General features: G+C 40.7%; 4 protein-coding genes across 6 annotated transcripts; 3 read left to right on the plus strand and 1 right to left on the minus strand.

Annotated features, from left to right (window-relative positions):
- Positions 1 to 5038: 5038 nt before the first annotated feature.
- On the plus strand, positions 5039 to 7063 carry snapc5 (small nuclear RNA activating complex, polypeptide 5). The gene is made up of 4 exons (XM_082539057.1): positions 5039 to 5211; positions 5633 to 5754; positions 5841 to 5921; positions 6434 to 7063. The coding sequence occupies exons 2-4, from the start codon at positions 5665 to 5667 to the stop codon at positions 6620 to 6622; spliced, it is 360 nt and encodes a 119-aa protein (XP_082395183.1). The 5' UTR covers positions 5039 to 5211; positions 5633 to 5664; the 3' UTR covers positions 6623 to 7063.
- A 72-nt stretch (positions 7064 to 7135) lies between these two features.
- Positions 7136 to 12075, plus strand: lctlb (lactase-like b). Of its 2 annotated transcripts, XM_082539050.1 has the most exons (15): positions 7136 to 7407; positions 8109 to 8295; positions 8413 to 8573; positions 8666 to 8753; positions 8844 to 8953; positions 9041 to 9169; positions 9272 to 9367; positions 9464 to 9518; positions 9599 to 9760; positions 9843 to 10120; positions 10196 to 10322; positions 10432 to 10631; positions 10728 to 10791; positions 11621 to 11665; positions 11838 to 12075. In XM_082539050.1, the coding sequence occupies exons 2-15, from the start codon at positions 8169 to 8171 to the stop codon at positions 11951 to 11953; spliced, it is 1758 nt and encodes a 585-aa protein (XP_082395176.1). In that variant the 5' UTR covers positions 7136 to 7407; positions 8109 to 8168; the 3' UTR covers positions 11954 to 12075. The 2 variants fall into 2 exon arrangements, with proteins under 2 accessions (XP_082395176.1, XP_082395177.1); XM_082539051.1 differs by lacking the exon at positions 11621 to 11665.
- Positions 12015 to 19038, minus strand: zwilch (zwilch kinetochore protein). Of its 2 annotated transcripts, none has more exons than XM_082539049.1 (18): positions 18847 to 19038; positions 18714 to 18756; positions 18536 to 18628; positions 15993 to 16135; positions 15690 to 15880; positions 15487 to 15566; positions 15251 to 15406; positions 14991 to 15062; positions 14812 to 14905; positions 14667 to 14719; positions 14475 to 14577; positions 14315 to 14394; positions 14036 to 14192; positions 13908 to 13936; positions 13694 to 13830; positions 13476 to 13571; positions 12584 to 12699; positions 12015 to 12496 (listed from the first exon to the last, which is right to left on the minus strand). In XM_082539049.1, the coding sequence occupies exons 1-18, from the start codon at positions 18942 to 18944 to the stop codon at positions 12408 to 12410; spliced, it is 1830 nt and encodes a 609-aa protein (XP_082395175.1). In that variant the 5' UTR covers positions 18945 to 19038; the 3' UTR covers positions 12015 to 12407. The 2 variants fall into 2 exon arrangements, with proteins under 2 accessions (XP_082395175.1, XP_082395174.1); XM_082539048.1 differs by having other exon boundaries at positions 14475 to 14580.
- Positions 19039 to 19409: 371 nt separating this feature from the next.
- rpl4 (ribosomal protein L4) lies at positions 19410 to 22888 on the plus strand. The gene is made up of 10 exons (XM_082539560.1): positions 19410 to 19512; positions 20155 to 20326; positions 20415 to 20521; positions 20755 to 20893; positions 21185 to 21309; positions 21446 to 21575; positions 21920 to 22076; positions 22291 to 22374; positions 22559 to 22679; positions 22766 to 22888. Exons 1-10 carry the CDS (start codon positions 19510 to 19512, stop codon positions 22835 to 22837), a joined length of 1110 nt encoding a protein of 369 aa, XP_082395686.1. The 5' UTR covers positions 19410 to 19509; the 3' UTR covers positions 22838 to 22888.
- Positions 22889 to 22902: the final 14 nt, after the last annotated feature.

The raw sequence follows: 22902 nt of genomic DNA on the forward strand, positions 1-22902 counted from the left end.
TCATCAGGGCCTAAACCTCATGTCCTGATCTGAGGAATTCCCTGGGCTGCAGCATAAAGAGGCGCAATCCATTTAGTCCCAACCTAAATCAACAGCCTTTTACTGTGGTTATTTTGGACTGCCTTATGTCCAGGATCTGGCAGCACTTTCAACCTCTTTTCAGTTCCACACGTCCAGCAAAACTCTGAGAACCAGACCTCCAGAACTGCTTTTTCACTTCCCTGGTGTCACAGTGTGTTGCACATCTTTTCCAATTTGATTGGCTGCCGTTCCACTTTTCTGGAAAGATGAGATTAACCATAAAAGCACAACAAACACCTCACAATCGGGCTGACATCAATCCTGATTATGGAGCAAATATGCTTTCTGTCAAGAGTAGAAAGACTGTCGAGAATAGAGGACTGACTATCTCCTGGAACTTCAGTGCTTCGGATAATAAAACGCTGACTGCAACAACGATCAAGTTTCCCAGCAGGACAAGGGAATAGAGCTTGGCCTTTACTACACTTGCATGACAAATGGAGACAGCATTAAAGCTGCAGAGGGCACCCAAATATACACTTACACGTACACATGCGAGTGTTGATAGACAAAAAACACACAGTGGCTCATACCGCACTGTTGCGGTTAATCTAGAGATTAACAGTATTATCAATCATTCTCTCTGATTCAGTGACAGGCATGCCCACTGGGAGGTAGTTGACACAGTCTGAAAGGTTTCATAAAGAACTTAGGCAAATCTCCATTTTATTCTACACGCTCACTAACATGCTGCTGCTTATTACAGTGATGATATTACATAAAATATGAAGAAATATTTTCTTCTGAATGCGCAGACTACACCTCTGTAGGCATTTTGTTTTGTTTTTTCAAGCTTAGTAATGTGTATTTGTGAAACATGGATCTCTATCAGTACAGTTATTCACCATCAAAGCATGCATCCATGTCTTTCAGACTCTGCTTATGTGCACAAGATTGTGCAGATTACAGCGAAAGCACTTTAATAGATTTGTCCCACTGTTTGTGCATGCCACTTTGCATGAATATGTGTGTGGGAGTTCAGAACAGGAAATGTTAAGGTTTAGCTAGTTCCTTGGAAACAAAGGCTCCAGCAGATACGCAAGCCCTTTCTTTTTATAGGCACGCTGGGCTCATGTCTGCGTCGCCATTGGGCTGAAGAGGAAACGTCTCAGAGCTACAACCCCCACCTTTCCCTCCATCTTCTATAGATGGCCCGACCTGCAATGCATTACAGTCAAGCAACTTTATTACATAAAAGCAATTAAGAGTAAAGCTTTGGTAGACTTGTTCCTGGACCAGTACCAAATGACAGACAATGCAATCCACACTCTTGGGCGTATTCACACTGCCATGCTAGTATGCAAGAAAAATGTGTCCCAATACATATTAGGTCAAAAACACCATGGCACAATGTTTAGACAAAGTAGCACAGCAGTGCATATATTGTGAGAGGAGGTGCAGATAAAAAGTAAAAAATAAAATTTTATGATTTGGAACGTGGGGCTGGTGCTGCTTAGCTGTGATTCTACAGTGACTCACCAACCCCATCAGCTTCCCATACCTTTCACTGCTCTCTTACAATCAGTAAATAAGTAAGTAAGACACCCCCCCCCCCCACACACACACACACACACACACCACCACCACCACCAGATCTGTTCCTGCATTGCATGTTAGCTTCTGCCATTAAAAACCTGAGAAAAGGGTGGTGTTTTTTGAACTAACTACATCAAGTTCTATTCATTCCCAGCCCAGATTAATCAATCCGCACTGTTTCCCAGACTATTAATAAGGCCTTGAATCTGACAATAAAAGAAGAAAAAGAACCACCAACAGATTTCAAATAATGGAGTGTCCCTGCTTGCTAAAAGCTAAAAGCCTTATAAACCTTGATCTCCCAGCTCAACATTTCTTGATCTTCACTCCTGATTGCAAAAAACAAAACCCTGAAATGGCCCACATGATAGAGGACCAGTAAGAAGTGCTCATTTCAGGGAACTGGCATATACCTTCTCTATTTCACTCCCCCAGTTGAAAATTGAGTCATAATTTCCTGGTGGCACTGTTCAAAGGTCACCTCCCCTCGTCTTTCTTTCTAAGTTTCCCGCCCCTTTTCCTCCTCTCCCTTTTCGAGGGCCCCTCTTCCAAAATGCCCAGCGCTGCATTCCACAGACAGTGGGAGCACCTTCAAATGCTGCATAGGCATAGCAGACCACCACTGGCAGCAGCATGCATGGAGTCTGAGCCCCAGCCTCAGCTGCCACCAACGCCTCAGCACTAGGACCCAAGCCCTGCCAAGAAGAGCTTTGACTGGGGAGAAATTGCAATGTAGCTGCAATACGGTCTGTGTGATGACAAGGAGAAAACAACTGTCTCTCACAAGGAGCAGAGTGATAACTGTCCAGCATTAGCCACCTCAGAGTTGATGAAACCTGCTCCAAGTAAAACTCTCATGCCACAGCAGGCGTCTTGTGCGTGTGCTGGGAGGCTGGCAGCTGCAATATTGGGGCACACACCTCAGAGCACCTATTCATATGACCCCCAAATCCCCAAGGTCACAACTGTGCTGACATGGAGCTCCAATTTCTGCCTCCCAAAGCTTCCCATGTGCTTGGCTCATAAAACAATAATGTTCTTGTACATGGCCTCATACAAACACAGCACATGTACAGTACTGTCAATTAATCCGTTAGCTGGCCAACACAAGATTAATGAAACAGAACCTTTTAACTTATTTCAGTGCAAAGACCTGAGAGCTTTCATGTCTTTGAAGATTCTGGTTATATAGTGTTTTTCATTCATTTCTTTAAAAAAAAAAAGAAAAAAAGAAAAAGAGATGAGATATTAGTGTGTTTTATTTTACTTTTGGAAATTTTGAATGCAATGAAGCTGCAGGATGCAATCATTGCATTTTAGTTGCAATGGTAAAATAATTCCACAGATCTTGTTTATGTTTTTAGAAAAGCACAGTACAGATCTGTACTCGTCAGTCACTTTGTTAGACACACCTGTTCAACTGCTTGTTAATATAAATATCTATTCAGCCAATGGCTGCAACTTTAGGCTTGTAGACATGGTCAAAACAACCTGCTTAACTACAAATCAAGCATCAGAATGGGGAAGACTGCTTGTAGCTAATAGGAAGGCAAGACTAACTCATCTAAGTTATGGAAAAGAGCATCTCCATATGAACATGTTGAACCATAATCACAATTTGACGCAAAGAACATAAAAGCACGTGTGGCAAGCAAGTGTGGGGATTATTTGTTGTTGCTGACTACATCTATCGCTTTATGACCAACATCACAGGAAGTTCACTGTATTCAAATGGTCTCCAAACTCACTATCTCAGTCCAATAGAGCACATCATGGATGTGCATACGATAACGCTGCAGCATTTTGGTGCATATTAACATGAAAACAACAAGGTGTAACAATGTACTGAAATGTTTCCAGCACCTTGTTATATCTAAGCCACAAAGATTTAAGCTGGTTCTTCAGGCAAAAGGAAGTCCATTCTGGTACTTGCAAGGTGTACCTAATAAAGTGGCAATTGGGTATATATTGCTAGAGAGAAGCTTCCAGAGCCAAATGACCCTCTCACCGTAGGAGTCGATGGTTCAGGTTTTTCCTTTAATGTGTCACTCTGTGTATATTATATATATTGTGTGTGACTACACAGTGAGTTCACCCATCCTTTCTTACCATGGTGATGTTATCCAGCTATAACCCTGATTCCTGATCTCTATGTTGCTAAGAAGAAAAAACTGTTGAACTAATGGCAAAAACTAGCCAAGTTTTAATATATGAAGGATAATTAGGAAATTCTTAATTTTCCTGTTTTGACGTGTGTGAACAGAGAGGTACTGTATGTCTTCTGCTTTTGGCTGAGCTCCATATTGGTGCCTGTGCTGTGATTATCAACACACACATCTGGATGGACTTAGAAAGAAATCCTATAAAGACCCTAATGGGCTCTTCAAACATTTCTGAAGACTGATTAAGAGCCGTTTCAGATCTTGTTCACATCAGTGAGCTCCATCTGCAATTTATTGTGTTTTCACTGAATTCGTCATCTACTTTTCTTGTTCCCTTTCAGTGTACTGGAGTTTGTTTTGTTTGTTTGTTTTGTTTGTTTGTTTGTTTGTTTGTTTGTTTGTTTGTTTGTTTGCAGATAATGTGCTGCATCGCTGAATATTTTCTTTGTGGCAGTGCTCCGTCTCTGTCAACCTCAGCATACATGGTGATCCTATGTACTCTGTGGCATAGCAGAGATTTTAAGTGCCCAGCTTCTGGCTTCATGCAAAATTTCTTACAGCATGTTAGCAAACTCTTTGTTATTAAAACGTCACTCACCTTACTTAAGGTGACATTACAGACAAATTTACAGCAAGCAGCAATAGGCCTCACTTCGTCCCGTTAAAGGCTTGTTTGTCTCCCACTAGCATGACCTTTGTGTTTTATAAGGGGAACTAACACCGTGGGCTACATTTGTTACATATTAGGCTTCCTGGCGCTGTAAAGTTGACACCGACCACTTCAACTGGTGTACCAAAGAATTTCATTGATACTGTTTAATTAACTAAGTCAGCTGATAACCAGGTGCTGTAACCACTGCTGCGGTTTGTTAACAGGAGTTTATACAGTCGCTGTTACAAAAACAGCTAGGTTTTCTTACCGTCTTAAACCTTCATTTGCTTCTAAGCAGATTGGTCACTGGGGTTTCTGGAAGCAAAAAGGACAAGGCTGCAGTTGCTGCCACTTTACCGCAAGATGTCACCATGTGCAACACTTCGCTAATGCTGCCTTTCAATGCCTATGTGAAATTGTATTACTGGCTTTTAAGAGGAAGAAATACAAATAGAGTATCAAAAATAACAACATCAAACTGAATCTAGTTAATTAGCAAAAACAAGAAAAGCGTGAAATTACAGATGGGTATTGCTGCATCTAGTAAAGCCGTGACAGTCTTATTTAACAACTGTTTTGTCCGACAGGACGTGAAGGCACATTAAACCCGGACATGACAGCACAGGAACCAAAGTTTGGCTAGTAGCGGTAGCCGTAGCTGTAGCACAACATCTCTGCTGCTTTTCCTATCCTAAATAAGAAGCTTCAGGAGGCACTTTATCCTGTGTTTCAACAATTTTGGCGTTGGTATGGAGTTGTAGGCTGAATTTATAAACGGAGGTAATTGTCTTAAAATTGTTTTTGTTACTCACCTGGGGACATAAACTGTTTATTATGTGGGATACACGCTTTGCCTCCAAAGTGCTCTTTGTAGCGGCTAGCTAGGAATAACAAAATCATGTTACAAAATTTCCAGAAACAGTGTGTTGTTGCGGACATTAAATACCGATCTGTTAATAACTGGCTGCGATTAATGCATTGTTGTAGTCTACTATAAAATTGATATTTTGACCAGCTAATACTACCTGCTGAGTTGTTAAGTGTATTGAATATAGTGGTATTAAATGTTAAAAGATGAGACAGAAAAGGCCAAACGTGTTGGCAATAGAATTAGTACAGTAAACTCAAGGTACCGGAGAGCGAATAATCAAATAAAAAAAGCTTTGTAAAGCATCCTTGTGCTGTCTGGTTTCTCTCTCAGTATTGAGGAATGGTCTGACTGCAGCAGCAAATATGCTTAGCCGTCTGCAGGAGTTAAAGAAGGAAGAGGAGACTCTTCTAAAAATCAAAGTCATGCTACAGGACCAACTGAACAGGTTAAAGGTCAGTGCAAGCTGCAAAATACAAGCATGCTGGAATTTGTGTACATACCTGTAGTTTATGTCCTGTGTGCTTCTTCTGCATTTCAGTTTGAAGAGGGGGCCCTGAAGTCTATTATTAATGCTCAAACAGAAGAAGGAACCTCTCAACGCTTATCGCCCGAACCTGAGGTAGATCTCTGCACCAGGAAAGGACACAACACTGGAGACTATTACAATCGGTCATTTGCATTCATATACAAGACCAAATAACTGTGTTTCTCTAGCAGTAATTTGCTTAAGGGGAGCACAGTCATTTAGTCAGAGTGCATCTAACTTTTTTATCAGTAGTTTATATTTAGAGAGGTACTATATGTGTCTTGGGAAATTTGTCCTTTTTGTTTTAATTCAGTAATTCAGAGGCTGCAGAGTGGGATTCCCTGAAACATAAACTTGTTGCTTCTGCACGTGATTATGATTGATTTCATGGTTAAAGTGAGCAATTGATGATATTGTCTCAAGAGATTGCACCATCAGCCAGACAGACTCACACTGACCCAATCTCTTCTTTGCTTATTTTTCCCCCACCCCCACACTTTTGCACAAAAGTGTTGTATGATGTCTGTGTCTGGTTATGACAACTGGTTGTAAAGTTTTCACCTTTCAACATCAATTCTTTTCTTTTTTGTTGTTGAATGTTTCAGGTTGAGGTTAATCTGGATGATGAAAGTGAGATTAATCGAACCAAACTCCTCTTGAATGCTGCGGCAGATTATGATATGGAAGAAGAAGAAGAGGAGGAGGAGGATGAGGAGGAAGATGAGGAGGGGGATGAGGATGACAACGAACTCGGATTTTTGCCTGAAGAGGATGAGGAGGAAGAAGATTACTGAGATCCATCAGTGTTAGTATTTACACCACTGAAGAAGAACATGAACAGATGCCTGTTATTTGTTCACCTGTTTTGTATTATCACTGAAGACGTTTTATTTATTTGGGTGGAGTAAGTAGCAGTGTAACAATGTCCGGTGCTAGCAATATTTCCTCCTTTGCTGGATTTAAGGCACGTCACCAGGATTTCACACCATGTTAGTCATATGTCAAACTTTGTGGGAAATCTGCTGCTGAAATGCTTTGAGGCAGTGTTATGAGAAACTCATGGCTTTCTAAACATATTGTGTATTTTCGGAGAATGAAAGCATCAACCCACTTTGAGAATTAGAAGGTCTGATGTTGAGATGTGTCTGTTGATGAAAATGTATGGCTGGGCCATATAAGGAGATAGTATGTCTGTATTATGTAAGCACAAAATAAATGTTTTGCATACATTTTCACCAGCCTGTTTTTTTACAGTGTACACTTCAAGATAATATCTGGGTTCACTTCGTGTCCTAACCTGACCCGGGCAAATGGGTAGTGCAGTGCAAACACTTTCCACGAGAAAACCATTCAGCATTTTCTAAACAGTTAAAACAATACAGCGAGCCTCACAATAAGGCCAGCTTTCATCCTGAAAGCAGGGACAGCTCTGGAGAAGGGTGGTGCTACAACAGGGAATGTATAATAGAGATTGCACAAATAACAGCTGTCTACAGGGTCTGCTAGTCCAGGAGAGAGCTGCCATTCACCCCAAAGTCACTGCGCAGACCTGCAAATGCCTTGTTCGTAAGGTTAACAGGTAACAAATGGGGAAAAATACTGCAAGGATAATATTTTTTTAAACAAAAGTGTGTGTGTGTGTGTGGGGGGGGGGGGGGGGCAGCAGAGATGTGAACATAGGCAGAAGTGTGTAGAATTAGTATGCAGGCACATTACATTTTCAGGCTGTATTTATGCTTTGCCATATTTCTGTTTTCAATTTTTCATGCTTACAGTTTTGCTATGATGCTCCTGAACACCTGGAAATTATTTGCAAAGATAACTGGGTTTACTTTTAAGTTAAATTTGCAAACAAAAGAAATAGCAGCAATTGTAAGGTCCTCTTACATTTGCCTGTTTGTGAGGAAAAGTTCATCCATTGTTGTGTGATTGTGCACTGTAAATATATCAACCTCTCCAACATTAGCTTTGCTTACAGAGGTGAAACCGTAGTTTGAATGGGATCTGTCTGCCTCAGCAAGATGAGCTCACAGACCATTGAGTCTGAAAAGCTCCATTTGGCTTTGCATTATGGACGTGGGACCCCCCACAGTCCAGCACATTGGATGCTTCCAGACGACTTGGTGATAGTTTATTGTTATTATACCAATTTTACACAGGTTTTATTTGAAAGGTTTGCAAGCATGTGTGCATTTAGGCTTGAATATGACATGTTTACTCCAGACCACGCTTCTTTTTGTCATTAAGCGTTGGTGCTGAATGCTTCTCATCTGTATTTAGGTGGTAGTGAGCGACTGAAGCAGAGTGAGACACGAACTGTGCTGCAGGCTCAAAAGTACCATGCTGCCCCGCTGTGCAGTCGGTGTGTGCCATGTGCTTATGTTGGTGCTGTGTGTGTCTGCGGCTGAGGACTTCGACTGGACAAAGAACCACCACGGCTCCTTCTATTATGGCACTTTTCCAGCTGGTACACACAGTTCGTTTTGTTCAGTGGGGTTACATTTTATTCTTTTTGTATTTAGTGCCATTAGTCCTCCTAAACTGTGATCGTGTAACCCAGATCTGCTAACGTTTTGTTTTTCAGGATTTTCGTGGGGTGCCGGAGGTTCAGCCTATCAAACAGAAGGAGCCTGGGACAAAGATGGAAAAGGACTGAGCATCTGGGACGTGTTCAGTCATAAGAAAGGCAAGATCCAACAAAATGACACTGGGGATTTCTCCTGTGAGGGCTACTACAAAGTCAAGGTAGGGCAATCAGGTGTGGTGTGTCTGAGGTGTAAGGAGAGGAAGGTTTGTAGTTAGGACACCAAGTAATCCAGTGTATGCCTTTTGTGCAGGATGATATTTCTCTGATGAAGGAGCTGAGGCTTAACCACTATCGTTTCTCTATCTCATGGCCTCGACTCCTTCCCACTGGCATAAAATGTGGGTAACTGATGTTAAGCCTTTTGATGAAATAAACTGGCAGAATGTGGTTTTATTTAAAAGTAATCCATGCTAAAACACTCTTTCCAGCTGACCATGTAAATGAAAAGGGAATACAGTACTACGATCACCTGATCAACCACCTACTGGAGAACAAAATCACTCCGATTGTTACTTTGTATCACTGGGATCTTCCACAGGTTTGTAAGCAAAATACAGAGAACCCTCAACTTTGTTCTTAATAACTTTTTAAACAATATGTTTCTTTTTTTTGTTTGTTTTTATAGGTCTTGCAAGAGAAATATGGTGGATGGCAAAATATAAGCATGGTCAATTATTTCAATGAATTTGCTAACCTGTGCTTTGAGAGATTTGGCGACCGAGTCAAGTACTGGATCACTTTCAACAATCCATGGGTACATTTACAAGAAATATTTATACAACAAATACATGCACAAGTTTAACTCCCGTCAGCATTAAAAGTATTGTATTTATGCACATTTATGCACATGTACCAGTCTGTAGCTGTTGAAGGTTATGAGACGGGGGAACACGCTCCTGGACTGAGGCTGAGGGGAACGGGAGCATACAGAGCTGCACATCATATCATTAAGGTATAAGACGTCACTTTTATTCAATTACAGTATAAAAACTACACAGTAATTAATAAAGACTTTAAAGTGAAATGTGAAAAAATACTTTTTTCATAGGCACATGCTAAAGTTTGGCACACGTATGACACACAGTGGAGGGGGAAGCAAAAAGGTAAAGAAAATGAAAGTCAGCGTTTACCACTAAAAAGATTACATTTTCTAATTGCTGAGAGCTCCTGTTTAAATCCGTAGGTCTGGTTGGCATCTCTCTGTCGGGGGAATGGGGAGAACCGGTGGATATCAGCAACCAGAAAGACATTGAAGCAGCTGAGAGATATGTCCAGTTCCACCTGGGATGGTTTGCCACACCGATCTTTCATGGCGACTACCCTCAAGTGATGAAAGACTTCATAGGTATGTTAAACTGTAAATGCTCCTAAATTAGTGTTATTTATATAACAGGAATTAAATAATTGCTATTTGTGGCAATGTGCAGGGAGAAAGAGTGTCCAGCAGGGCCTCGGGACGTCTCGACTGCCCACATTTTCCCCTCAAGAGAAGAGCTACATAAAGGGGACCTGTGACTTCCTTGGCATTGGTCATTTCACCACCCGCTACATCACCCAAAAAAACAACCCATCGGGCCGTAGCAGCAGCAACTACTTTAGTGACCGTGACCTGGCTGAGCTGGTTGACCCAAGATGGCCTGACCCTGGTTCAGAGTGGCTCTATGCCGTGCCCTGGGGTTTTAGGCGTCTGCTCAATTTTGTCAAGGTTACTCATTGATATTTGTGCTACATACTCTTTACTTAAAAAAAACAAACTCATATTGATTTCATCCTCATCTAGACTCAGTATGGGAACCCAATGATTTATGTGACTGCAAATGGAGTCTCTGAGAAGATGTTATGCACAGAGCTTTGTGATGAATGGAGGATAGTGTACTACAAAGACTACATCAATGAGATGCTTAAAGGTGAATGAGCTCACATGTATTGAACAAAAAATGCAAAAATGTGCCCACTGTCTTAAATTGAAATTACTTTTTTGTAGTTATCAAGCTCTTTGATCTCTTTGTCACCCAGCTATCAAAGACGGAGTCAATGTGAAGGGCTACACTGCATGGTCGCTGCTGGACAAATTTGAGTGGGATGAAGGTTTCTCTGAGAGATTTGGCTTGTACTATGTGGACTTCAGGAACAAAAACAAGCCTCGCTATCCCAAAGCTTCTGTTCAGTTTTACAAACGCATTATCAGCTTCAATGGATTTCCCAATCAAAGAGAGGTGAGCAGAAAGGACTACAAAGCCCTGCCAGTCTGAGGGGTTTTTCATTACATGGTTTATTCTGATTATATTTGACTGTCTTGTGAACCTCCACAGGTTGAAAACTGGAGGCGAAAGGCAGTTGAGACGTGCTCTTCCAGCAATCAGCTTCTAGCTGCAGGTCAGTTCGTCTGTAACATCATTGACCATGTTCCTCACTATATAGGGTTGAACAACTAGCAGGGGTAAACAAATAAAGATTCTTGCCAAAATATGGAAAAAACAGCAAACAAACAAAAAAATGTCCTAAAAATTTGAACACTATAACAATGAAAATAATAAATCTGTTTCTTTTCTTCAGCCATCTCAGAACATGCACGGACAAATAGTGTTAAGAAGAATAGTTGAAATTTAAAAATTGATTAGTAGAATCTGTTACAGGCGATCTGAGATATCTTCTTTGTTTGCCCCTCCAGCTAGAAGAAAATCCCAGGAACATGCAGAAATGCCAAAGGTTTGGCCTGTGCATGATGAAGTTTAGAACTTGAGGGTACATGCTTCCTATTTCTAACAATCTGATTTCTTTTTTTCTCTTTTGTCGCTTTGCAATTGTGTGTTTACAATTCTGACTAACAAGCTCCTGCGTTTAACACCTGCAATTAAACACAAGCTTTTGCTCCTTTTAAAAGAGCTTTTTTAACAAAAACTCGCAAACAGGCATAAAGCAAAGCGGTGCACTTCAGCCCACAAAGCAGAGATTAAAAATGTAACTGGGTAATGTAATAGCACCAATAAAGTCAGTGATATATCTGAGCTGAAATCAAAATTTCAAACATAAGCCTCACCTGCTTGCTGATGGCTTGTAATATTAAGTCATTTTCAGAATACTGCTTTTAATAGTCATCTGGTAAAAACACTGCTTTCTGAAATATTCCCCTGTAGCTGCATGCAGTTCTCAAAGGGTTAAAGTGCCATTAATCAACTCTGAGTACTTTCTCTTCTTTTATTAGAGGAACAGCGGAGTACTGCTGCCAATATTCTAAGACTTATACATGGTAAGGAATCCCTATGCTCTCTATGAATTAGACCAAAATTGTGATTCCGGGACAAATATTAACCCTTTGAGTGCTGTGCTTGAGCTTTCGCTTCACTGGCAGTGTTTGGACGATATAACGATGCCCATAGGTTTTTAATGAGTGTGTGTGTGTGTGTGTGTGTGCTTTGCAGACCCTTTGACCAGCCACATGGAGATGGTGACCGAGATCGTTGTTCCCACTGTGTGCACACTCTCCATTTTGCTCAGTGCCATCTTCCTCATGTTCCTGCTGCGGAGGCGTAACTAGGAAGGCTTTCGTGTTTATACATCACAAGCATCGGCACACACACATATGCACACATTTAAAATGTAAGTGCATCACTTCTTTATTGGATAACGTGTGAATATAAATACATCATTTGAGCTGAACTGAAAGAACTGGTGATTTTTATCGATTTGATGTGTGTAAAGCGTTTTGCTCTAAAATGACTGGTTTTGCGTAGAAGGAAAAAGGAGTCAGAGTTTCTGATTAAACTGCTACTATAGGATACTGGTATTGCAAAGACGCCAGGTGATCTACTGATCTACTTTCATTTGGATACAGCTAAGTTGTTTGGCAGAATATTTCCTGTCTTTCCTTGAGCAGCAAAATGTGAAAATAAAGATGTGACTGGAAAAAACATATACACACACACACACACACACACACACACAAAGGACTGAAATTTGCTGTTGAGGGGTTAGTAGCATGTTTTATAAATTCATGCAAAGTTGACAAGGCTGCAGTACGCCATAGTGGAGAAGAAAGCAGGATCCTCACTGTCCCCATTCACGGTTTCATTTGGATAGTCTAAAAACAAAAGAATAGTTAAAGAAGAATATTGTTATCGATACTTTACTGGGGTAGTCACTTATATATTCAGTAAATAAAAATCACCTGTTTCAAAGATGACATGATCAACCAGTGGTCTGTCACTAAGATGTAAGGAGGTCCTGACCTCACGAGGACCATGACCACTGGACACCTCAACCCCCCACAGTATTGGGTGCTCCCTGTAGAGCACAAAGATGAACACAGAAAAACTAAATTCTGTGTAAAAAAAAAAAAGAAAGAAAAAAAGCCTAACATCCACCAATATATCCTTTGACTTTCAATAAATGTTTTATGTGGTTTCTCGCAAGCCGTTGAGATCTCTGTTTTCAACACTCCACATAATAGACTGCCAGAATTCTGCGGGCGTCACATTCAGGTCGACTTTTATGTGCCGTTCAGTCGAGATTGGACTGTGGTGAGGTTTACAGGCCTGACATTTTTGCTTGTTAAGTGTTTTTCCCCCGCCTTCGTCAGGTCCTTCCTGCATGTAAAGGTTTGCAATAATACATTGACTTTTGAACTAACATCCCAACAGTGTCTCGTTCAATTTGAAGTGTCTTGGAAATCTTCAGTTGAACCGTTGTCTTTTGGCACAAAGGAATAATTGGCTCTCTTGGCATTTGTGACAGCTCCTTTAAATCTGTCATGTTTGCACCTCAGCTTGAGGTGAGAGATTTAGATCGATAATATAACCGAAGCATGTTTAGTGTCATCACTGAGTTGCCAAAAGATTGATTGCACTTTGCAGTCTGCTAGCATTATATACTATTAGATGATTAAAAACCCCAACAACAAAGACGGATTAAAGAACTGAAATCTACAATAAATAATTGTTGCATATTTTCATTATCAATATGATTATGTCCACTATAAAAATGTCATATTCACAAACAATAAGGTCAAATATCCCAGTTTCACAATAAAGCAGGCAGTAAAAAAGGCTTGCATTCCTTACTTTTGGTAGAAATGACTGATCAGGGCAGGTTTGATTTGGAGTTTGAACTCGTGCTCTTCATCATAAGGTGACGTTCTGTAGTGCTGCAAACACAATCTATGTGACAGGAAAGGGGGGAAACAGGAGAGGGAATTGTTTATTTAAATACCAGTTTAAAAGAAGAAATACTTCTGCACAGTCACATATCACTGGGGCAGAAAAAAAGTCAAAAGATTTACTGCGTGAGAAGAAAGAGACGATCGTAGGGCAAACCAAGGAATGTGCTGCAGGTCACAATTATTTCCAGCAGATGGTGCAGTTTCCTGAGTCGGATCACTTGTTCCTGCAGATCAACCTCCGTGCTGAGGTAAAAACACTGTGGAGGAAATTACTCAGAGTCAGTACTATGCTGACAGACACTTGAAAAGAACTGAGAAACAGTGTAAAGCTTACCAAGTGGTTTAAAGTCGTCAGTTCTTCACCTAAGAAACAAACACAAATTGCAAATGGCCTATCATCCAGAGAGCATAACACAAACACAGAGTCAAAGAAAGAGCTCCAAATGAATAATTAAAGGTTACCAATCAGGTAGTTAATATAGTCTTTTCTCATCTTATCCAGACCCATCTCCAGCAGCATGTTGACAGGCGTGAAGCCTGTAAGAGACACATGTTCGATCTGCTGGTGGTACGACTGCAGAATGAGCTTGCTGAGGGAACTGCTGCTGTCTCTGTGAATCTGGATGATGTGAAACAAAAAACAAAAAAAAAATTAATCAATGAATTAATAAAATAACAACTGCAACATCCAAACTCATCTAACTCCAAGTTTTCAAAAGCGGAAATGTTTTATGTTGTTACCCAGGGTTTGATGTCACCATATCTTAGAGCGTCAATGACCAACTTCAGGCAGTCTCCAATGTCCTGATATGAAGTCACACCTGCAATACAAAGTTTTTTTCTGTCTGTTTGTAAAATGCTAAAATCCATCCCAGTTTCCTGAATGGAAGGCCTAACTCACTTTTTCTCATCCGAACCCAAAGCTGCTCCACAAAATCCAAATCTCCTCTTTCCAGGAACGAGTTGAAAATGGGAGTTTCTGTCTCAGACTTCAGCTTCGAGGTCTTCTGAAAAAGATGGAAAGGAAAAAAACCCAAGACTCTAGCAGATATATTGTAAAATTAATGTTTTAGTGATAATGGCTCCATCCTACCTCGGGCGTTCTTGCAGCCTGATCCTGCAGTGTTTTTGCAGTGTTCTGTAGCTCTGAAAGAAGAATTAAAAATGAAAAAATAATCATAAGTACCAGGTAGCATTACATCAGATTTACAATGTATTGATTCAGCAGTGCTTCGTGCCTTCTAGGTAAGCCTTGGTCAGATTTACAGGCGATGTGCTTTCCAGCGGTTCCATCCATTCAGTCTCACCAGTTCTCAAACCATCAGCGAGAGTCTGAAATAACAGGATTCAGATATATTTAGTTATTTATGTGGATGCTGGTAGTTGCTGTCATTTTAGATTACAGTGGAAGACAAACCAGTAGAAACTCCAGCTCCCTATACATCTCAAACATGGGACTTCTCATGTCTCCACTGGCAATTTTGATATTCTGCATAAAAAAAGATAAACACATTAAAAAATCAGTCTGTGTCTGTTCAGCTTCATCTGCTGGTACTACTTCCAGATACATGTTTCCCTTTTCTATTCATAATAGCATATTAATTAAATAGAAATATAAAAAGTAAGCTTTTTAAGGGAAAGAAGGGATTATTATAAGAGGTCATTATTGCTGCTCACTAATGTTGCTGTAGAGGACAGGGGTGGGGTCTCAAGAATACTCTCCACATGGCTCCATTTGAAATCCACAGTCACGCTGCTCTGAGACTCAATGGTGGTGTTTTCAACAACAGTGGAACCAAACAGGCTGAACCTGGCACTGCCTTTAATCCCCACCTAGAAGTATTTATCAGTGTAAGAACACGGGCATTCGTTCACACAGACAGACTTGCAAAAGAGGATAAAAACTGAAATACCGAGGATGGATGATGCCGTTTCTTATGCTCTTGCTTCAGTTCTTCTAAGGTTGTGAGGGATTGTTTGTCTGCAGTTGAACCTAAAAACATTAACATCAGGAAAATAAAAACAAGTGACACAAATACATACAAATCATCAGTAAATGCACTGATAATGTTTAAAAATGGGTTATTCAAAGAGGAGTGATGTTTCTAAGCAATACCTTTGGAGGTGATGGAATACAGTTTGACACCAGTAACTTTAGTGCCCACACAGACTGTTTCAGCCCCAAACCAGGTCGTTCCAGCAGGATCAGACATGTCGCATCGCACCCACAGAGGGTATAAAGGAAGGTTCGTGTCCTCAGCTGACATGCTGGCATTTTGAGATAATGTATACCAAGAGAGAAACTGTCTGTACAAAGAAGAAGAAAAAAACTTTGTCAGATGTGGTGGATTAAATATGCACATCTTACCAGCGCGTATTTCTTTTGCAATAAAATTTTAAACGTCTTAGCACTAATCACCTTGCTTTCATGACTGAAAGTGGCTGCGGTCCCATTTCAGTTTGAAGTACGTGGGCACTGTCGTTAGCATCATCAGCATCGCCGTCAGAAAGGTTTGAAGCCTCGGTCATTTGTTCGTCACCTGGATCGCTTATTTTTGAAACCTTAGTGAAATCAGAGCACAATTCAATGGTGAGCGACGAGGAGGAGACTGGTTAGTCATCTAAGCATACATTCAGTGTTTTAATATTCCTACAATTGGGAATTTTGGAAACACTACTGGCCCAGTTTCAGCTTGAAAACTCTGGAACTCGGGTTTTATTCTGGACGGGAAGACTTTTTGAGATCATGGAGTGAATGTGTGTCTGCATCCTTTTTTCCAAAAGTCTCTGCCCATCTAGACTAAAACGCAGTCCTGAACCCTGTAACAGTGAAGCTCTACATGCCCAGTTATCTTTCCATTATCTAAGGGCAGCATTGACAGCATCTGACCAATTAGAAACATTGATAAGTCTACTGTCAACGGAGTGAGTAAATTTTACAAAGGAAAACAAAACCAGGAAAGCCGGTAAAAAAGAAGAAGAAAGGAACTATGTACGTTAAGAGACTTCTCAGTATCAGTGCTCTATCATTAAGACAAGGGAGAATCTGGTGGACACATCCATTCATTTTCTACTGCTTATCCGGGATTTGGTCACCGGGGCAGAAGTCTCACCAGGGAAGCCAAGAGTTCCCTTACACTGGCCACCTCTTCCAAGTCATCCAGGGGTGACACCGAGTTGTTCCCAAGCCATCTGAGAGATATAATCTCTAGGTCTGTCCTGGGGGATCTTCTCAATAGGACATGCCTAAAATACTTCAGCTAGGAGCCATCGAGAAGGTATCGTAGTCAGATGCCTGAACCACCTCAACTGGCTCATTTCGATATGGAGGAGCAGCCGCTCTACTTTGAGCCCCTCTCAATTGACTGAGCTCTTCACTCCATTTTTAAGGAAGAGGCCAGCCACCCTTCAAAGGAAATTCATTTCTGCCATTTGTATAAGAAACCTCATTCTTTTGTTCTCTAAATGTGGTGGATTGCAAATGTTATTTCATGAAATGAATTTTTAGCTGCAGCCCACGTGGTGTTTAACAGTCTGAGAGTAGGAATACATAAAAAATAGAATTCAAATGTAACAAATACAAAGAGGTGGCCAGTTTTGGAATTGTATATTAATCCTTACTGAACAATAATTTTCTTTTTAAACTGGTTGCAGCAAACAAGGGAACAAAATAAATAAAATCAAGAAGTAAGGTTTTACCTATGAATACATATTTCTGTCTGATGCTCATCAGGAAAAGACAAATACTTTAGACACTATTAAAAAAATGTAAATAACTTCTACTATCCACACACAAAGGTCCAAGGGAACTTGCAGGAATCCTGACACCTTTTCCCAGAGAACTGATTAGGACGGGGCAGCTGTGGCTCAGGAGGTACAAAAGGTTGTCAACTATTTAGAAGGTCGGTAGTTCCCGGTTTCTCCAACTATTGAACCTCGAGCTGCCCCATTCATCTCTGTAACTCTGTAACATGTAACTTCTGTTGGTGCTGTACTACTGGAAACTGAATTTCCTGAAAGAACCCACATGAGGGATTAATAAAGTTTCATCTAATCAAATCTAATCTAATCTAAGAATGTTAGTCAAGGCACTTTTATGAATGTGTGCGTGATTGGGTGAATGAAACTTGTAGTACAAAGTGCGATGAACACTCAGTTGGAGCAGAAAAGTGGATATAAGGATCGGTCCATTTACCACTGGTCACTATGTGGTGATCTTTAATCTCAAACGTAATCTGCTCCAGGGAAAGTTACAGGATGTAGATAGGGACAGATCTTTTGGCAGAACAATCCTGTAAAGTCTGGCGAGACAAAACCAGTCTACGCTTTGTTCTTTAGAAAGGAGAGAAATGGGTTAATGTAAGAAAATGGAAAGTAATAAGTTTAGACTGCAAGTGAAGACAGTATTGTTCAACAGGCGGCAAGGTGTGGAGCGAGGGGCATCTTGAGATATGTGAGGTGAAGGTGTGGGGTGCTTACATTTGCCCTGGAGAGTAATAAAGAAATTCCTATAAAAGAGTCCAATTAGTCTCACGCTTGTTTTCTGATAGAAATCACCATGAGGTCTGCAGAATAAGTTGCCATGGTAATGCACCTTGTAAAGACGTGAACCATCTTTCTCATGCCCTGAAGTTATATGAATAAGCACAAATCATTCTTTGCAGTACAGGCCTTTGGAGATTTCAAATTAAAAGCAGGTCCACAGCTTTTACAAAAGGCCTAAAAGGCCTTGAGATGTATTAGTAGTTTGGATGCTAGAGATAAACAAAGTAAAATGTTTTACAACAAAAGTCAGAGCCAGTCAACAGTTATTCCTGTATGTTTTGTCGCTATAAACACAACTAGGTAAAAATATTCCTAAAAGAGTAAAGTAAAAAAGTAGAATCTTACAAAGTAAAATTTTATTATTGGGTCTACATATTTACGATATGGTAAATGAGTCCAAGGACTGACATTACTCACAGCTTTTTCACAGACGAAGACGGTCTGGTTCCCACAATACATATTCACCGCAGGGATTCCGTCTCCGTTCATCTTCACTATTTGGACCTCCTCCTGAAGCCCAAAAGATATCAACATTACTGTAACAGCGACGGATGCATTGACTCACGACAGCTTACTTAAGAATGCACGAATTTACCTCATATATATACGGATCACTGCTTTCCGCATCCTGAAGAGAGCTGCAATCAACACGACAGAAATGAACTTTGTTTCACCCATCATTCTGAGGGTTAACTTTTTGTTAGAATCGCTATGCATCCAAAACTCACCGAAGAATCGTGAAAAACTCTTTAGCCCTAGATATAATCTTCGAGCACATCGCCAAATTATGGTCTGTGTATCCTGTTACAGAAGGAAGGATGTACATAAAACATACGAAAGTGGCTAAACGAGTTTAAAATGAACAAATCCGTTGTTGATATTTTGACAGTCGCGCGCTCGAAAAGCAGAGGGTGACGACATGGGGTCATAGGTGAACACACACTTCCCTCATAAAATAAATAAAATAATGAGATATAAAATAGATTGAAAATGTATCAGAAATACGAATATACAAGAAATTTTTTAATAAAATAAAAAAAATATTTGATTAAAAATAACGAGGAAAGAAATGGTTCAATCTTTCCTGCGCCAACATGGAGTAAAGAAATAGTCCCATGTTTAAGAACGGTTTTAAAATTGCTTGGCTAAACATGCTAAGCACTGACAAATTAAACATGCTATATAATTTATGCTGTGTATTCTTTTTCATTTTCCTGTGCTCGTTTTATGAAGTTATACAAAGGACTTGTCACGATTATGTTAATACCGGAAGTGGTGATTTAAAGCGGAGGCATAAACCATGTAGGGTGAATCGTCAACTTCCTTTTTTTACTGTGGCCGCCATACCGTGAGGAGCGTGGTTCCCGGCGAGCCGAAAATAACTACCGAATATGGTGAGAATTTCCATGTTTTTCAAGGCTAACGTGATATAATACACGAGTCTTCATATTGTGGTTCGTGTTGAACAAGCAAGCGCGTGTTTTGTGAATTTGGAAATCATAGGTTCCGATGTAATATAGCAGCAAATTGAAACGCTCCCAGCTAGCAAAGCTAACACGAGGAGCCATTTTGAGTGAGCGGCTACAAGTTACACGTGTGGCTTTCCTTTCAGGGGTAGATCACTGAAGGCTGATCTTGTGTATTTTGATGGCATCTAAAGTTAGATGGTTGTTTCTGCCAATTGAATTTATCTATGCGCTATATTCGCCCGTTATCATTTACAATTAAAGTTACGTTTGAACAACCTGGCCAAGTCGTCTTAGCAGAAACGAGCTAAACTGAGGCTAACCGAGGCAGATTTCATGTTGGCTAAATGAAACCTTACTTTGTGTCGGTTAAAGCAGGGATATTTTATTGAAACTGCAATTACGTCAAGATTAATCTGCCTTTTAAATCTGAATTATAAGTTAGTAGTTTTTCTCCTGTCACGTGCCTGGATGTCTTAAAGACACATACTACACAGGTTTAGACTCTTGAATTGCCTACATAACTTTCTCTTACAGAATACATCTGACGATTGTTTATTTCTTTCTCAGGCTTGTGCCCGACCCCTCATCTCGGTGTATTCCGAGAAAGGAGAATCCTCAGGCAAAAATGTTGTCATGCCTGCAGTGTTCAAGGCCCCTATTCGCCCTGATGTGGTGAATTTTGTGCACACCAACATGCGCAAGAACAACCGCCAGCCTTATGCAGTCAGTGAACTGGCAGGTGAGTGCATAAATGTACTTGGCATATAGTAAACGTTTTATTAAGGTGTTATGTACACAATATAGATTATGTGTTATGTGTGTTTTAGGCCACCAGACCAGTGCTGAGTCCTGGGGTACAGGAAGAGCTGTGGCCCGTATCCCTCGTGTGAGAGGTGGTGGTACTCACCGTTCTGGCCAGGGTGCTTTTGGAAACGTATCCTCTTGATGATTACAAGAGTTTTTCCCACTTTGTAATATGTATACTGAGGCAAACTTAATTCTGTGGGCTTGCTGTGATGGTGTAATTTGCGTCTGACTCTGTGACCAGTGACAGAATGCCTGCTGTCATATGCTGGCACAGATGGCTGATGAACATTGAGTCTGAGCAGGTATAAAATAGTTATTTACTTAAGTTTTTTAAGTCAGTGGTCCTTGACTTTGGTCTAGATGTGTCGTGGTGGTCGTATGTTTGCCCCCACTAAAACCTGGCGCCGCTGGCACCGCAGGATCAACGTACCCCAGAAGCGCTATGCTATCTGCTCTGCCCTGGCCGCCTCTGCCATTCCTGCACTTGTGATGTCCAAAGGTAAGAGTCAAAAGATGTTCGAATGGGACATGAATTGGTAGAAACCAGCATGGAAATATATTTTGACCAAAAATGAACCCTTTTTGATTCAGCCTAACATTTGACTTGCTGTGATGGTGTAATTTGCGTCTGAGCCTGTGAACAGTGACGGTTGCCTGCCGTCTCTAAGCTGTCACAGAGTATTGATGTCCTTTAAATCTGAGCAAGTGTAGTTAATGCTGTAACTTTGATAGTCCTAGCAGTTTTCTCTGTCATTGTCTTTAACTGATTCTTAACAATCTTTCCTTTTAGGACACCGCATAGAGGAAATCCCTGAAGTCCCACTGGTGGTTGAAGACAAAGTTGAGGGCTACAAGAAGACCAAGGAGGCAGTGCTGCTGCTGAAGAAGCTCAAAGCCTGGAATGACATTAAGAAGGTACAGTAACCTCAAAACACTGAGGAACACTGAGTTTCATCAGTAGTTTTCCCGAAGTCAAATCATTCTTCTTTTTCTTGAGTTGGCACTGGGAGCATTTAATTATTAATAATGGAGTTTTATTTGCTCTTCTCAGGTCTATGCCTCTCAGCGTATGCGTGCCGGTAAGGGTAAGATGAGGAATCGCAGACGTATCCAGCGCAGAGGGCCGTGCATTATCTACAACCAAGATGCTGGCTTAACCAAAGCCTTCAGAAATATCCCCGGTAAATGTCCCGGTTAAAATTTAGAATTTATTACGGTGTTAGAAAATGGATATTATGATTCTTACATTTAATTATGGTATAGTTAAAATGGATGTTTCTATTGGATGAAATGGAATAAATGATCAAGATACTAAAACTAGCTTACTTTGCTTTCAATTAAACTAATTGTTTTCTTCATTTATGCATGCGTAACTTCAAGTTTGACTGAATACTGATGAGTTGTAATTGTAGTGTTTATAGTATAAGTCTTAAATAAGTCATTTGCCCTTTAAAAACTCACTATAGCTTCAAGATAATTGGTTCATCAACATGCAGATGTTTGATTATTGTGCTGCATTTTGCAGGCATCACTCTGCTGAACGTGAACAAACTGAACCTTTTGAGGCTCGCTCCCGGTGGTCACGTTGGACGGTTCTGCATCTGGACCGAGAGTGCTTTCCGCAAGCTGGATGACCTGTACGGCACATGGCGCAAGGCTGCCTCCCTGAAGGTTGACTACAAGTGAGTATTTGAGTATTTTGAGAGCATGCACTCTAAAAGTACAAGTGCAGTGTATCATGCTGGTGTACAACAGTGATGAGCTTCCACTTCATGGTCCGTGTTTTTGAACTATGTGATATTTAACGAAGTTCTGAGTTATAGCAACAAAACTTATCATATGGCTTTTTTGCCTTCATGTACAAGGGACTTTAATTCTTGACTCTTCTTCCTTCAGCCTGCCAATGCACAAGATGACCAATACAGATCTGACCAGGATTCTGAAGAGTGAGGAGATCCAGAAAGCACTTCGTGCACCCAAGTAAGCATTTTTCAGTGTAGTTTTTCCCCGAGGTCTTATTTGCCAGCTATGATGATTTTCCACTTCAGGTCCGTGTTTCTGAACCCTGATTATATGGAAGTCCTGAGTGATGCAGAAAGTTTCACTGAAGTTGTAGTTAAGCAGAAGCTCACATATTCAAGGGTGGATTGTATTGTCATTACAGCAAGAAGCTCAACCGCAGAATTCTGAAGAAGAATCCTCTGAAGAATTTGAACATAATGCTCAAACTGAATCCTTACGCCAAGACAGCAAGACGTCATGCCATCCTCAAGCATGACCCTGCGGTAAGAGCCTGATCAGTTAAAGATGGAAGTAAAAACTGTATGTCTATTTGTTGATAACTTAGAGCCCCTCTTTGTTCTCACCATAGATCAAGGCCAAGATGCTGAAACCCAAGAAGAGGCCTGGAAAGAAGGGTGCACCTGCCAAGCCCAAGGCATAAACCAATACATACAGACTGGAGTTCAGTGATGAATAAATCAGTTGTTTCAAATGCACGAGTCAGAC

The sequence above is a fragment of the Aulonocara stuartgranti genome (assembly GCF_965226115.1).
Source record: "Aulonocara stuartgranti genome assembly, chromosome: 7".
Lineage (NCBI taxonomy): Eukaryota > Metazoa > Chordata > Actinopteri > Cichliformes > Cichlidae > Aulonocara > Aulonocara stuartgranti.